At 40.8% G+C, this 14,637-nt stretch overlaps 1 protein-coding gene and 9 non-coding genes across 10 annotated transcripts; 1 reads left to right on the forward strand and 9 right to left on the reverse strand.

The window, feature by feature from the left end:
* Positions 1-53: 53 nt before the first annotated feature.
* On the forward strand, positions 54-14,226 carry LOC125545391 (TRAM, LAG1 and CLN8 (TLC) lipid-sensing domain containing protein). Its single transcript, XM_048709312.2, has 3 exons — positions 54-405; positions 1,492-1,769; positions 13,734-14,226. The coding sequence occupies exons 1-3, from the start codon at positions 159-161 to the stop codon at positions 14,034-14,036; spliced, it is 828 nt and encodes a 275-aa protein (XP_048565269.1). The 5' UTR covers positions 54-158; the 3' UTR covers positions 14,037-14,226.
* On the reverse strand, positions 2,682-2,753 carry TRNAQ-UUG (transfer RNA glutamine (anticodon UUG)). The gene has a single exon. It is a non-coding gene; the product is annotated as a tRNA-Gln (tRNA).
* On the reverse strand, positions 4,191-4,262 carry TRNAQ-UUG (transfer RNA glutamine (anticodon UUG)). Its single transcript has one exon. It is a non-coding gene; the product is annotated as a tRNA-Gln (tRNA).
* On the reverse strand, positions 5,725-5,796 carry TRNAQ-UUG (transfer RNA glutamine (anticodon UUG)). Its single transcript has one exon. It is a non-coding gene; the product is annotated as a tRNA-Gln (tRNA).
* Positions 7,184-7,255, reverse strand: TRNAQ-UUG (transfer RNA glutamine (anticodon UUG)). Its single transcript has one exon. It is a non-coding gene; the product is annotated as a tRNA-Gln (tRNA).
* TRNAQ-UUG (transfer RNA glutamine (anticodon UUG)) lies at positions 8,081-8,152 on the reverse strand. Its single transcript has one exon. It is a non-coding gene; the product is annotated as a tRNA-Gln (tRNA).
* TRNAQ-UUG (transfer RNA glutamine (anticodon UUG)) lies at positions 9,063-9,134 on the reverse strand. The gene has a single exon. It is a non-coding gene; the product is annotated as a tRNA-Gln (tRNA).
* On the reverse strand, positions 10,514-10,585 carry TRNAQ-UUG (transfer RNA glutamine (anticodon UUG)). The gene has a single exon. It is a non-coding gene; the product is annotated as a tRNA-Gln (tRNA).
* Positions 11,769-11,840, reverse strand: TRNAQ-UUG (transfer RNA glutamine (anticodon UUG)). Its single transcript has one exon. It is a non-coding gene; the product is annotated as a tRNA-Gln (tRNA).
* TRNAQ-UUG (transfer RNA glutamine (anticodon UUG)) lies at positions 13,334-13,405 on the reverse strand. Its single transcript has one exon. It is a non-coding gene; the product is annotated as a tRNA-Gln (tRNA).
* Positions 14,227-14,637: the final 411 nt, after the last annotated feature.

Raw genomic sequence — 14,637 nt, forward strand, 5'->3', positions numbered from 1 at the left:
CCTAGGGGTGGGGCCCGGGTGTCGGGTTCTAGGTCCGGAAAGCAACAAGCGGGCGGTCCAATCCAAGCGGCCGACGAAGAGGGGAGGGGGGGACTAGCCGGCTAGCGTGTGGACGGGTGCGGCTCTCGGCTCGCCACGCGGAGACGGCACGAGCCCCGATGCCGCCGCCCCGCCGCGCCGGCGCGGGCGACACGAGCGCCTTCTTCGCGGCGACGCTGGTGCTGTGGGCCGTGTCGGTGGGGTTCGAGATCGGCGCCCGGGGACGCCGCGAGCTGGCCGCCGTGGCCGCCGGCTTCGCCTTCTTCCAGGCCGCCAACACGGCCATCCGCGCCGCGGTCTCCCGCGACCCGCTCTTCGTCAACACCGCCGTCTCGCTGCTCCACTCCTCCCTCACCTCCGCCTCAGGTCCGCCCCCCCCCCCCCCCCCCCCCTCCGAACCCTCGCATTTAGTTCCGTCGCTTTTCCCGTACACGTGCTTCGGGTTAATCGCCTAGTAGAAGAAAGCGTACGCCCAATTGACTTCCAGCGTTGCGCGAATTTGGTGGGGATAGAGAGGGCGCGGCAGATTAATCAGCCGGTAAACCTGTTGATGCTTGATGCAATTTGGTCGGCCCTGAACAAAAGGGGGCACTATGAGCTATGTACTGTTATTGTTAGTATCGTTGGTCACTGTGATACTGCTTACTTGTGCTGTTGAAAATTGTCTCCATTTGAGCTTTGATTGGCTGAAATTGTGCAGGATTTCTAAAAGCCCATATTGCTTGCTACCTTGCTGTTTATAGCATGTTCAGCTTCTAGAGGTTGTGTGGTTTCAGTTTCCAAGTAAATGTGGCAACCATGCAATGGCCTTGCGTGCAAATACTTCCATGTTTTCCATGAAAATTTGCCAACCCTTAAAAAGAATGGTGATGGTATACAGTGTGTTTAGAAGAGTTCACTAGTTAGGCACCAAATATCTCCATTTTGTCTGCTAGTTGGGCGGCAAATCAGCATCTAGTGCCTAAACGCCAATTAGGTGGGCCTAGGAGGGATAAATTGGCTAGCAGGATGGGTGTCACCTAGTATCTGGGGGCCCTCTAGGTGCACTAGGCGGCTGATTTTTAGAACACTACCTTTCTCAAGCATTACTTTTCGTGTACCACTTCTTTGCACGTACTTATTGCCAGTAAATCCATCGCCCATGTAATTGACAATGCCTAAGCAAAAAAAATGATAGAAATGGAAATTTTATGTCGTAGATGGTCCATGTGCCATTGGATTTAGTGGTGCTGTTGTTTCTCTCAAGATAGTTAGGAAGTTGTAGAGCATTCCCTCTGCAGTATGTAAAACTGTTGATCCTTCTTTTAAATGGATGGCTCGTAGGTGTAATGCATATTCTTGAACTATGTCTTTTTTTGGTAAATATTTATCTCTTTAGTTTGTTCCATCGATGCTGTCATATGTTGTTAGGCTTGTTGATCGACTCTATCTCACTCCTATCTCGATTTGCAGTTATCTTTGTTCTATTGTGCCAATGGCGTACCAAGGGCCTTGAGAACATGTTTCAGCATGAAGAATTAGTTGGTAGCAGTTGGATTGGAGCATATTCTGCTCTGTGCTTTTCATGTGGCTACTTTGCTTATGACCAATTGGATATGCTCCGCTACCGGCTGTACAGTGGATGGATTCCTGGGATTCTGATGCATCACCTTATTCTGCTTATTTGCTTTACGCTAGCTCTGTATCGGAATGTGACAATCAACTACCTAATTCTCACTCTTCTATGCGAGGTACATACACATATCTTTTCTCATATTTTCTGGCATTTAATTTTGTTGACAAATTTGGTTTACTTGGTCACTTCAAATAGTTTTTTGTCTTATCATTTGCCATGGGGTTACTATTTACCCAGTTGTTGAGGAATAGGTGTGTACTCCTTAAGAGAGAAATCCTTTCCTTTGCACTTATAAATTGCATTGCACCTAAATTGTGACCAACAGACCATCTTCGTGGCATGTGATGTAAATCAGTACACTAGCATTGCCTTTCCAACTCAGGATTGCGAGCTGCTGTCACAAGCATGACCATAGTTGGTAGATGACCACATTAATAAGTTGTAGCCCAAAATTTATTGCAGTAGACCTTTTGCCAATGATAATACAAAGAGAACGTAGAGAAGACCTTTCACTTTATCAGTACAATTTGGAACAAATGACATGGTAGGCCCATTCAGTATGACCTTGAAGGCTAACTGTTTTGATTGCCCAGCTGGGATTTAAACCACTCGATAGTGGCCATTGCAGTTCCTTCTTCGTGTTCACTAACATTGCTAGAATACAATATTTTGAGTTCTTGCACGGGTTGGCGCATCATGTTGCTAGAATTGAATATTACTGAGGCAATCATGTCTTGTTTTAAGAACACAGTATCAAAATAATTAGTTCAGTTCAGTCTCCACCGTAATTAGTGGGTAGGTGTACATTTGGAGTATACACTTTTCTTTCACTTGTGAGTATTTGTATGGTCTGCGTATATTTTACCAAGGAAATACTAATCAGCAAAAATAGGAGTACATTCTACCCTAGAAACACTAAATGTGAGCTGAAAAATCGCAAGTAGATATATTTCCTGAATACTAAAAGCCGGAAAAAAATAGCGAGTACATTGTACCATGGGAATACTAAAATGTCAGCTAAAAAAGTAGGTCTCGCCGGGATTCGAACCCAGGTCGCCAGATTCAAAGTCTGGAGTGCTAACCACTACACTACGAAACCATTTGTTGAGTGTGGTACACTGATGGTTATATTTCTGTCATCTGGCTTACAGCCAAAAGATTTTCCTTTACTTGATGGTTCCTGTTAAATTTCTTTCCCTTTTTTGGATTTACTTCCATTTGCCACTTGGCAGCTACATGTAGCAAGTAATATCCGACAAATTTTTTTTTTCAATTCATTTTAGCCAAAGGCTCAATTGCATGGGTATGATAATTTTGTCTCATTGAGCTGCTATTAGGATTTACTAGGTGTTTAGTGTCTGTTTGGTGTTCTTTCTCTTGTTCTTTGTTACGCTTCAAGGATATATTATGCACTTAAGAACACACAACATATGAGAGGAGATGCATTGGGACAAAAATTGGATAACAAAATGTATAAAGCTTCAACATGGTTAGCCAGTGGTGGATTTTCCACAACTTGTTCTATAGCACTTAAAAAATAAGCACATGCCAAAAGTATTGTTACTATTAGCACCATCTTCGTCGTGGTCGGGTCTCCCTTCTTACATGTCTCCGATATGGCGTATGGCGATATCTCACTTCTATGGTCTGTAGTTGTACCCCCCCCCCCCCCCTTCTCACCTCTTCCTTCGAGCTCATCGCCTGCCCCCATCATCTCATCTTACCGCTCTCTGACTATCCTAGGATTAAATCTGCATTCAACTTGTTCGCCCCCTTCGACAATTTCACAACAGAGGTAATGTCGACTTACCAACTAAGTTGTAGCCCAAACTTTGTGGCAGTAAACCTGTTTGCGGAACGATGATACATAGAGAACATAGAGAAGACATTTCCCTTTATCCTTACATTACAAGTAATGTGGTCAGCATTCAATATGACCTTGAAGGCTAATTGTTTTGATTGTCCATCTTGGCTTTCGACCACTCGTTATTGGCCATTGCAGTTTCTTCGTCATGTCCATGCACATTGTTAGAATACAAGATTTTGAGTTTTTGTACGTTTCTGCATCACATTGCTAGAACAGAATATTAATGAGTCATTGATGTCCCATTTTAAGAACAAGGGTATAAGCATCTATTGAAACAAGTAGTTCAGTTCAGTCTCGGCCGTAAGCAGTCGGGAAGTGGTACATTTGGTTGCAGCGTCTAATCTGAAGTTAGCAAGTATAGGTAACGTCCCTTTCTTGATAGTGTACTGTAAATTTTGGCGAGGTTATAGTCACACCAATGTAAATCAGAAGGCAGAGATATGTTTCAAGTGTTATTAACCTCTAGTCTGAGTATCTGTACCATGGATGGTCTGGGTACATTGTACCAGGGAAATACTAAATATCAGCAAAAATATGAGTACATTCTACCCTGGAAACACTAAATGTCAGCTAAAAAATTGCGAGTCAATATTTTTCTCAAATACTAAATGCCACAAAAAGATGTGAGTATATTGTACCATGGAAAACTAAATTGCCAGCTAAAAAAATAGGTCTCGCCTGGATTTGAAACCAGGTCACCAGATTCAAAGTCTGGAGTGCTAACCACTACACTACGAAACCATTTGTTGAGTGTGATCCGCCAATTGTTATATTTGTGTCATTTGGCTTAAGACAAAATATTATCTCTTTAGGCCATGCTTCATGTTAAATTTTCTGTCTTTTTTGGACCTGCTACCGGTTGCCACTTGGCAGCTAAATGGAGCAAGGCATATCTGATGAATGACTTACTTACTTACTTATGAAGCCTTTTATCCCAAACAAGTTGGGGTAGGCTAGATATGAAACCCTTTCACGAGGACTTCCCAGGAGGTCACCCATCCTAGTACTACTCTCGCCCAAATGGGTTTCATACCCAAAAGACTGGCTAGTTTTTACGTTGGCTCGCCAAGCCTATCACAACCCTTAGATATGAAACCCTTTCACGAGGACTTCCCAGGAGGTCACCCATCCTAGTACTACTCTCGCTCAAATGGGTTTCATACCTATGGGACTGGCTAGTTTTTACGTTGGCTCGCCAAGCCTATCACAACCCTCTTCCTTTACCCGGGTTTGGGACCGGCTATGCCTAGAAGACATAGGCGGAGTTATCTGATGAATGACTTGTTTTATTTTATTTTTCAATTCATTTTAGCCAAGGGCTCCATTGCGTGAGTACGGTCTTTTGTCTGTTTGGGTTGCTATAAGGGTTTTCTAGGTGTTTGATGTACGATAATTTGGAAAAAGTAATGTGGTTGGTCCATTCATTATGACCTTGAAGGATAATTGTTTGATGGGCCAGCTGTGCTATCAACTACAGTACTCGGTAATGGCCATTGCAGTTGCATCTTCATTTTTCACTCACATTGCTAGAATACAAGATTTTTAGTTATTGTACGGGTCTGCATCACATTGCTAGAATAGAATATTAATGAGTTTCTTTTGCGGGTAAATGAGGTGTTGATGTCCCTTTTTAAGAACAAGGGTATACACATCTATGGAAATAGGTAGTTCGTACATTTGTTGCAGCTACTAATCTGAAGTAAGTAACTATAGGTACTAAATGTGCCTTTTTTGATGATGTACTGTAATTTTTTGGCGAGGTTACAGTCACAGGAATGTAAATCAGAAGACCGAGGTATGTTTCAAGTGTTCTTAGCCTCTAGACCATTGTTTTTAAGGCGGTAAGGCGACCTAAGGCGAGCACCACCCACTCTAGCGCCTAGGCGACGCCTAGGCGCCTAAGGCGGACGCCTAAGCGCCTAAGGCAGGCATATTTGTAAGGCGCTGCCCAGGCGCCTTATCGCCTAAGCGTCCAAGGCAGGACGCCTTAAAAACAATGCTCTAGACTATGAGTATCTGTACCATGGAAGGTCCGGGTACATTGTACTAGGGAAATACTAAATGTTAGCAAAAAGGAGGCACATTCTACCCCGGAAACACTAAATGTCAGTGATTGGGAGTCGATATTTTCCCCGAACACTAATATGTCATAAAAGATTGTGAGCACATTCTATGCAAATACTATATTGCAAGCTAAAAAAGTAGGTCTCGCCGGGATTCGAACCCAGGTCGCCAGATTCAAAGTCTGGAGTGCTAACCACTACACTACGAAACCATTTGTTGGGTGTGACCCACTAATGGTTATATTTCTGTCATTTGGCTTACAGACAAAATATTTTCCTTTACTCGATGGTTCCTGTTAAATTTCCTTCTGTTCTTCGGACTTGCTTGCGTTTGCCACCTTGCAGCTAAATGGAGCAAGGAATATCCAATGATACCTTACTTCTATTTTTATTTTGGTAAGGTTATAGTCACACCAATGTAAATCAGAAGAATAAGTATGTTTCAAGTGTTATTAGCCTCTAGATTGTGAGTATTAGTATACCATGGTAGGTCTCTATACATTGTACCAGGCAAATACTGAATGTCGACAAAAATAGGAGTACATTCTACCCTGGAAACACTAAATGTCAGCTAAAAGATTGTGAGTCGATATTTTTCCCGAATAGTAAAATGTCATAAAAAATGTGAGTTCATTGTAGCATGGAAATCACCCAGGTTGTCAGATTCAAAGTCTGGAGTTCTAACCACTAAACTACGAAACCATTTATTGGGTGTGACTCACTGATGGTTATATTTCTGTCATTTGCCTAACAGACAAAATATTTTCCTTTACTCGATGGCTTGTGTTAATTTCCTTCCAATTTTCTGTATTTGCTTCCATTTGCAACTTTGGAGCTTAATGGAGCTAGGAATATCTAACAAGTAACTTTTTTTAGAACTCATTTTAGCCAAGGGCTTCATTGCGTGGGTACCATAATTTTGTCTCATTGAGCTGCCATTAGGATTTACTAGGTGTTTGAGGTACGATAACTTGGAACAAGTAATATGGTCGCTCCATTCTGTATGACCTTGAAGGATAATTGTTTTGATTGCCAGTTGTGCTTTCAACCACTCGCTAGTGGCCATTGCAGTTCCTTCATGTTCACTCACATTGCTAGAATACGATATTTTGAGTTCTTGTATGGGTCTGCATCACATTGCTAGAATAGAATATCAATGAGGCATTAGTGTCCCTTTTTAAGAATAAGGGTAGACGCATCTATGGAAATGGGTAGTTCAGTTCACTCTCCACAGTAAGCACTGGGGAGGGGGTACGTTTGGTTGCAGATACTAATCTGAAGTTAGTAACTATAGGTACTGAATGTGCCTTTTTTGATGGTGTACTGTAAATTTTGGTGAGGTTATAGTCATACCAATCTAAATCAGAAGATCCAAGTGTTCTTAGCCCCTAGACTGTAAGTACCTGTACCATGGAAGGTCTTTGTACATTGTACTAGGGAAATACTAAATGTCAGCAAAAATAGGAGTACATTCTACCCTGGAAACGCTAAATGTCAGCTAAAAGATTGCGAGTTGATATTTTTCCCGAATACTAAAATGTCATAAAAAAAGATGACTTCATTGTAGCATGGAAATACTAAAATGCCAGCCAAAAAGGTAGGTCTCGCCGGGATTCGAACCCAGGTCGCCAGATTCAAAGTCTGGAGTGCTAACCACTACACTACGAAACCATTTGTTGAGTGTGACCCAATGATGCTTATATTTCTGTCATTTGGCTTGCAGACAAAATAGTTTCTTTTACTCGATAGTTCCTGTTAAACTTTCTTCTGTTTTTTTGGACTTGCTTGCTTTTGCCACCTTGCAGCTAAATGGAGCAAAGAATATCCAATGATTATGTTATTTTATTTTATTTTTTGAAATCATTTTAGCCATGTGCTCCATTGCGTGGGTAGAATATTTTTTTCTCATTGACCTGTATTAGGATCTAAGAGTTGTTTTAGGTACGATAATTTGGAACAGGTAATTTGGTTGCTCTATTCAGTATGACCTTGAAGGATAATTGTTTTGATTGGCCAGCTTGCTTTTTACCACTAGCCAGTGGCCGTTGCAGTTCCTTTTCAAGTTCACTCACATTGGTAGAATACAATATTTTGAGTTCTTGTTCAGTCTCTGCCGTAAGCAGCGGGGAAGGGGTTCCTTTGGTTGCAATGACTAATCTGAAGTCAGTAACTATAGGTACTGAATGTTCCTTTCTTGATTGTGGCCGTAAATTTTGGTAAGGTTATAGTCACACGAATGTGAATCAGAAGACAGAGGTATGTTTCAAGTGTTTAGCCTCTAGATTGCGAGTATTAGTAGTTTAGTACCATGGTAGGTCTGGGTACATTGTACCAGGGAGATACTGAATGTCAGCAGAAATTGGAGTACATTCTACCCTAGAAACACTAAATGTCAGCTAAAAGATTGTGAGTCGATATTTTTCCTGAATACTAAAATGTCATAAAAAAGGTGAGTTCATTGTAGCATGGAAATACTAAAATGCCAGCCAAAAAATTAGGTCTCGCCGGGATTTGAACCCAGGTCGCCAGATTCAAAGTCTGGAGTGCTAACCACTACACTACGAAACCATTTGTTGGGTGTGATCCACTGATGGTTATATTTCTGTCATTTGCCTTACAGACAATATTTTTCTTTACTCGATGGTTTGTGTTAAATTTCCTTCCCTTTTTTCGGACTTGCTTCCATGTGCAACTTTGGAGCTTAATGGAGCTAGGAATATCCGACAAATACCCTTTTTTAAATTCATCTTAGCCAAAGGCTTCACTGCATGGTTACCATAATTTTGTCTCATTGAGCTGCTATTAGGATTTACTAGGTGTTTGAGGTGCGTTAATTTGGAACAAGTAATATGGTCGCTCCATTCTGTATGACCTTGAAGGATAATTGTATTGATTGGCCAGCTGCGCTTTCAACCACTTGCTAGTGGTTATTGCAGTTACTTCTTCATGTTCACTCACATTGCTAGAATACGATATTTTGAGTTCTTGTACTGCATCACATTGCTAGAATAGATTATTGGTGAGGCATTGATATCCCATTTTGAAAACAAGGGCATACGCATCTATGGAATTAAGTCTGTTCAGTCTCCGCCGTAAACAGTGGGTAATGGGCATCTTTGGGCTTTGGTTGCAGCGACTAATCTCAAGTTAGTAACTATAGGTACTGAATGTGCCTTTCTTGATAGTGTAGTGTAAATCTTGGCAAGGTTGTAGTCACACTAATGTAAATCATAAGACAGAGGTATGCTCAAGTGTTATTAGCTTCTAGACTGAGTATTTGTACCGTGGAAGGTCTGGGTACAATGTACTAGGAAATACTAAATATCAGCAAAAAGGGGTACATTCTACCCTGGAAGCACTAAATGTCATCTAAAAAATTGTGATTCGATATTTTTCAGGACTACTATATGTCATCAAAATAAAATAAAATTATGAGCTCATTGTACTATGGAAATACTATAATGTCAAATAAAAAAGTAGGTCTCGCTGGGATTCGAACCCAGGTCGCCAGATTCAAAGTCTGGAGTGCTAACCACTACACTACGAAACCATTTGTTGAGTGACATCCTCAGCTGGTTATATTTCTGTCATTTGGCTTACAGACAAACTACTTTCCTTTACTTGATTGTCCCTGTTAAATCCTTTCGTTGGATTTGCTTCCGTTTGCCACTTGGCAGCTAAATGGAGTGATGAATGTCCAAAGAATACTTCTTATCCATTCATTTTACCCAAAGGCTCCATTGCGTGGGTACGATAATTTTCTCTCGTTGAGCTGCTATCAAGACTTACTAGGTGTTTGGTGTTTTTTCTCTTCTTCTTCATTAAGCTTCAAAAGTATATATTATGCACTTTCAGCATAAATCGTATGAGAGGGAATGCATTGCGACAACCATTGGATAACAAAATCTATCTAGCTTCAACATGATTAGCCAGTAGTGGCAAATAAACACATGGCAAAAACATTGTTATTATTAACGCCAACCTCCTGGTGGTCGAGTCGCCCTTCTTACAGGTCTGTGATATCTCAGTTCTGTGGATCAGTAGTTGTAACCATACCCCCCCCCCCCCCCCCCCCCCCCCGCGGGCACCTCTTCCTTCGAGCCTATCGCCGGCCCGCTATCATATCATCTTTACCGCTCTCTAACAATCCTAGGACCGAATCTGCGGTCAACTTGTCCACCCCCTTTGACAATGTCCCGACGGAGTTCATCCGTCTTAGCAACTAAGCTGTAGCCCAAACTTTACAGTAAACCTGTTGCCAGAATGATGATATGACTAGAACGTAGAGAGAACATTTAACTTTATCCTTACAGTTTGGAACAAGTAATGTGGTTGGTCCATTCAGTATGGCCTTGAAGGTTAATTGTTTTGATTGTCCAGCTGGGCTTTTAACCGCTCGCTAGTGGTCATTGCAGTTCCTTCTTCATGCTCACACACATTGCTCGAATACAAGGTTTTGAGTTCTTTAATGTGTCTGCATCACTTTGCTAGAATAGAATATTAATGAGACGTTAATGTCCCATTTTAAGAACAAGGGTATAAGCATCTATTGAAATAAGTAGTTTTGTTCAGTCTCCACCTTAAGTGGTGGGGAATGGGTACATTTGGCTGAGTTAGTAACTATATGTACTAAATGTGCCTTTCTGGATAGTATACTGTAAATTTTGGTGAGGTTATAGGCACAGCAATGTAAAACAGAAGACAGTGGTAAGTTTCAAGTCTTATTAGCCTCTAGACTGTGATGGAAGGTCTGGGTACATTGTACCAGGGAAATACTAAATGTCAGCAAAAATAGGAGTACATTCTACCCTGGAAGCACTAAATGTCATCTACAAAATTGGGAGTCGATATTTTCCTGACTACATGTCATCTTTTTAAAAAAAGTGAGCACATAGCACCATGGAAATACTAAAATATCAGCTAAAAAACAGGTCTCGCCGGGATTCGAACCCAGGTCGCCAGATTCAAAGTCTGGAGTGCTAACCACTACACTCCAAAACCATTTGTTGAGTGTGATCCGCTGATGGTTATATTTCTGTCATTTGGCTTACAGACAAAATATTTTCCGTTTTTCCATTGTTCCTTCTAAATTTCCGTACATTTGTTTTGGACTTGCTTCAGTTTGCCATTTGGCAGCTAAATGGAGCAAGGAATATCTGACGAATACTTTTTCTTTTGAATTGATTTTCGCCAAAGGCTCCATTGTGTGGGTATGATAATTTTGTCTCATTGGGTTGCTATTACAATTTACTGCGTGTTTTGAGTGTTTGTTTTGTGTTTTTCTCTTCTTCATTAAGCTTCAAGAATATTTATGCACTTAACAACACACATCATATGAGAGGAGATGCATTGGGACAACCATTGGATAATTTCTTTTATCTAGCTTCAACATGCTTAGCTAGTAGTGGATTTCAACCACTTGTTCTATGGCATCTTAAAAAATGAGCACATGGCAAAGACATTCTTACTTATTAGCACCAACCTCGTCGTGGCAGGCCCACCCTTCTTACACGTCTCCGATGTCTCACTTCTTTTGATCAGTAGTTGTAACCGTGCCTCCATACGAAGAGAACGTAGATAAGACATTTCACTTTATCCCTACAATTTGGAACAAGTATTACAGTCGGTCCATTCAGTCAGTATGACCTTCAAGGTTAATTGTTTTGATTACCCAGCTGGGCTTTCAATCGCTCGCTAGTGGCCATTGCAGTTTGTTCTTCATGTTGACTCACATTGCTAGAACACAATTTATTTTTTCTGGTATGGGTCTGCATCACTGATAGAATATAATATTAATGAGACATTAATGTCCCGTTTTAAGAACAAGGGTATAAGCATCTACGGAATTATGTAGGTCAGTCTTCAACTTAAGCAGTGAGGAAGGGATACATTTGGTTGCAGCGACTAATCTGAAGTTGGTATCTATAGGTACTGAATGTGCCTTTTTTGATAGTGTACTATAAATATTGGTAAGGTTATAGTCACACCAATGTAAATTACTAGAGTTATGTTCAAGTGTTATCAGCCTCTAGTATTTGTACCATGGAAGGTCTGGGTACACTGGGAAATACTGAATGTCAGCATAAATAGGAGTACATTGTATTGTACCCTGGAAACACTAGATGTCAACTAAAAATTTGAGTACACTGTACTATGGAAATACTATATTGTTAGATAAAAAAGTAGGTCTCCCCGGGATTCGAACCCAGGTCGCCAGATTCAAAGTCTGGAGTGCTAACCACTACACTACGAAACCATTTGTTAAGTTGATCCACTGATGATTATTATATTTCTGTCATTTGGCTTACAGACAAAATATTTTCCTTTACTCGATTGTCCCTGTTAAATTTCCATCTGTTTTCTTGGACTTGCTTTAGTTTGCCACTTGGCAGCTAAAGTGAGCAAGGAATATCCAACGAATGTCTTATTTTATTTTAGTTTTTCAATTCATTTAGCCAAATGCTCTATTGCGTGGTACAATAATTTTGTCTCATTGAGGTGCTATTCGGATTTACGAAGTGTTGAGTGTTTTTTTGGTGTTTTTCCCTCTCTTTATTAAGCTTCAAGAATATACATTGTGCACTTAACAACACACAATATTTGAGAGCAGATGCATTGGGTCAACCATTGGATAACAAAATGTATCTAATTTCAATATGGTTAGCCAGTAGTGGATTTTCCAGCACTAGTTCTATTTCACCTTACAAAATAAACGCACGACCAAAACATTGTAACTTATCAGCACCACCCTCGCCGTGGCCGGTCTCTGATATCTCACTTCTGTGGATCAGTTGTAACCATAGCCCCCCTTCGACAATGTCATGACAGAGGTAATACTGTCTTAGCGACTAAGTTGTAGCCAAACTTTACTGCAGTAAACCTGTTGCTTGAATGATGATACAAATAGAACGCAGATAAGACAATTCACTTTATCCTTACAATTTGGAATATGGTTGGTCCATTCAGTATGACCTTGAAGGTTAATTGTTTTGATTGCTCAGCTGATCTTCCAACCACTCGCTAGTGGCCATTGCAGTTCCTTCTTCATGTTCATGCACATTGCTAGAATACATGATTTGAGTTCTTTAACATGTCTGCATCACATTGCCAGAATGGAATATTAATGAGGCATTGATATCCCATTTTAGAAACAAGGGTACATCTATCGAACTAACTAGGTCAGTTGAGTCTTCACCGTAAGCAGTGTGGAAGGGGTACATTTGGTTGCAGCGAATGTGCCTTTCTTGATAGTGTCTGTAAATTTTGGTAAGGTTATAGTCACACCAAGGTAGATCAGAGGACAGCGGTATCTTCAAGTTTACCATGGAAGGTTATTAGCCTCTAGACTGAGAGCAGTTGTACCATGGAAGGTTATTAGCCTCTAGACTGAGAGTAGTTGTACCATGGAAGGTTAGTAGCCTCCAGACTGAGAGTAATTGTACCATGGAAGGTTAGTAGCCTCCAGACTGAGAGTAGTTGTACCATGGAAGGTTAGTAACCTCTAGAGTGCGAGTAGTTGTACCATGGAAGGTTATTAGCCTCTAGACTGTGAGTAGTTGTACCATGGAAGGTTTGGGTACCAGGGAAACACTAAATCTCAGCAAAAAATAAGAGTACATTGTACCCTGGAAACACTAAATGCCAGCTAAAAATTTGTGAGTCGATATTTTATCCAATACTAAACGGTCAGCCCAAAAAAGAAGTGAGTAGATTGTACCATGGAAATACCAATATGTCAAATAAAAAAATAGGTCTCGCCGGGATTCGAACCCAGGTCGCCAGATTCAAAGTCTGGAGTGCTAACCACTACACTACGAAACCATTTGTTGAGTGTGGTCCACTGATGGTTATATTTATGTCATTTGTCTTACAGACATAATGTTGATGGTTCCTGTTAACTTTCCTTCCGTTTGTCAATTGTACAGGTCTGCATCACGTTGCTTGAATATGAATACAATATTAATGAGGCATTAATGTCCCTATTTAAGAACAAGGGCATAACCATCTAGTATCATAATAACTAGTTCAGTTCAGTCTCCACCATAAGCAGGCCGTGTGGAAGGGGTACATTTGGTTGCAGCGATTAATCTTAAGTTAGAATATTGGTACGCAGCAATGGCAGACAGATTGACGAACTTTATGACTGCAGATGCACTCCATATTCTTGCACGTAAGGAAATTGAGGAGAATGGCTGGATTCCGTGATTTCAACAGAAAACTGGTGAAACTGGAATGGGTACTCAACTGGACTACCTTTGTGACAGCAAGGGTGATCTGCCACATATTGATCACATACAGACTGATCACCGACGCACACAAGTTTGATAAGGGCATTGAGCTGCCACTAGCTCTTTCTGGTATGGCGGGAATGAATGTGCTCAATGTATCTTTAGGGCTTGATCTATTTAAAGCATTTGCGCGAGAGAGAAATCAGCAGACGCATCAGGACTGAATGTTCTTGGCAGTGTAGTGTAAATTTTGGTAAGGTTATAGTCACACCAATGTAAATCAGAAGACAGAGGTATGTTCTAAGTGTTGTTAGCCTCTAGACTGTGGTGACAACCCATATATACTAACCTGTTATGTATGATGAATTTGTCTCGCGGAAAGATTCTCTGGCTACGCCAGCATTAGTGGAATTACATCATGACTTACATAGACAACCCGACCTGGATCCACCATTTGCACAGATTTTTTAAAGTAGAAAGCAAAGGAAGTGTTTGTATTGTTTAGCCCTTCACCTAATGTACTAACGGATGCTTAGGCGACTTTTTTGCAAGCCTTAATTTCTTTTTGGCTTACTGTTTCTATTTAATGTTTCATTGTGAATGTTATTTGTGCATGGTTTTTGATACTTATTCTTCAACACATTTCTTTCACTTGTGAGTTTTGTAGCACGGGAGGTATGTGCCTTGTAGCAGGGAAAAAAGCGTGAGTACACAGTACCATGTAGATACCAAATGTCAGGAAAAAAAAGAGTCTGAGTACATTGTAAACTGAAAATACTAATCTCTAACAAATATGAGTACATTGTAAATGGCTAATGTTAGTTT

Source organism: Triticum urartu, chromosome 3A (assembly GCF_056163025.1).
Source record: "Triticum urartu cultivar PI428250 chromosome 3A, HENAU_Tu73, whole genome shotgun sequence".
Lineage (NCBI taxonomy): Eukaryota > Viridiplantae > Streptophyta > Magnoliopsida > Poales > Poaceae > Triticum > Triticum urartu.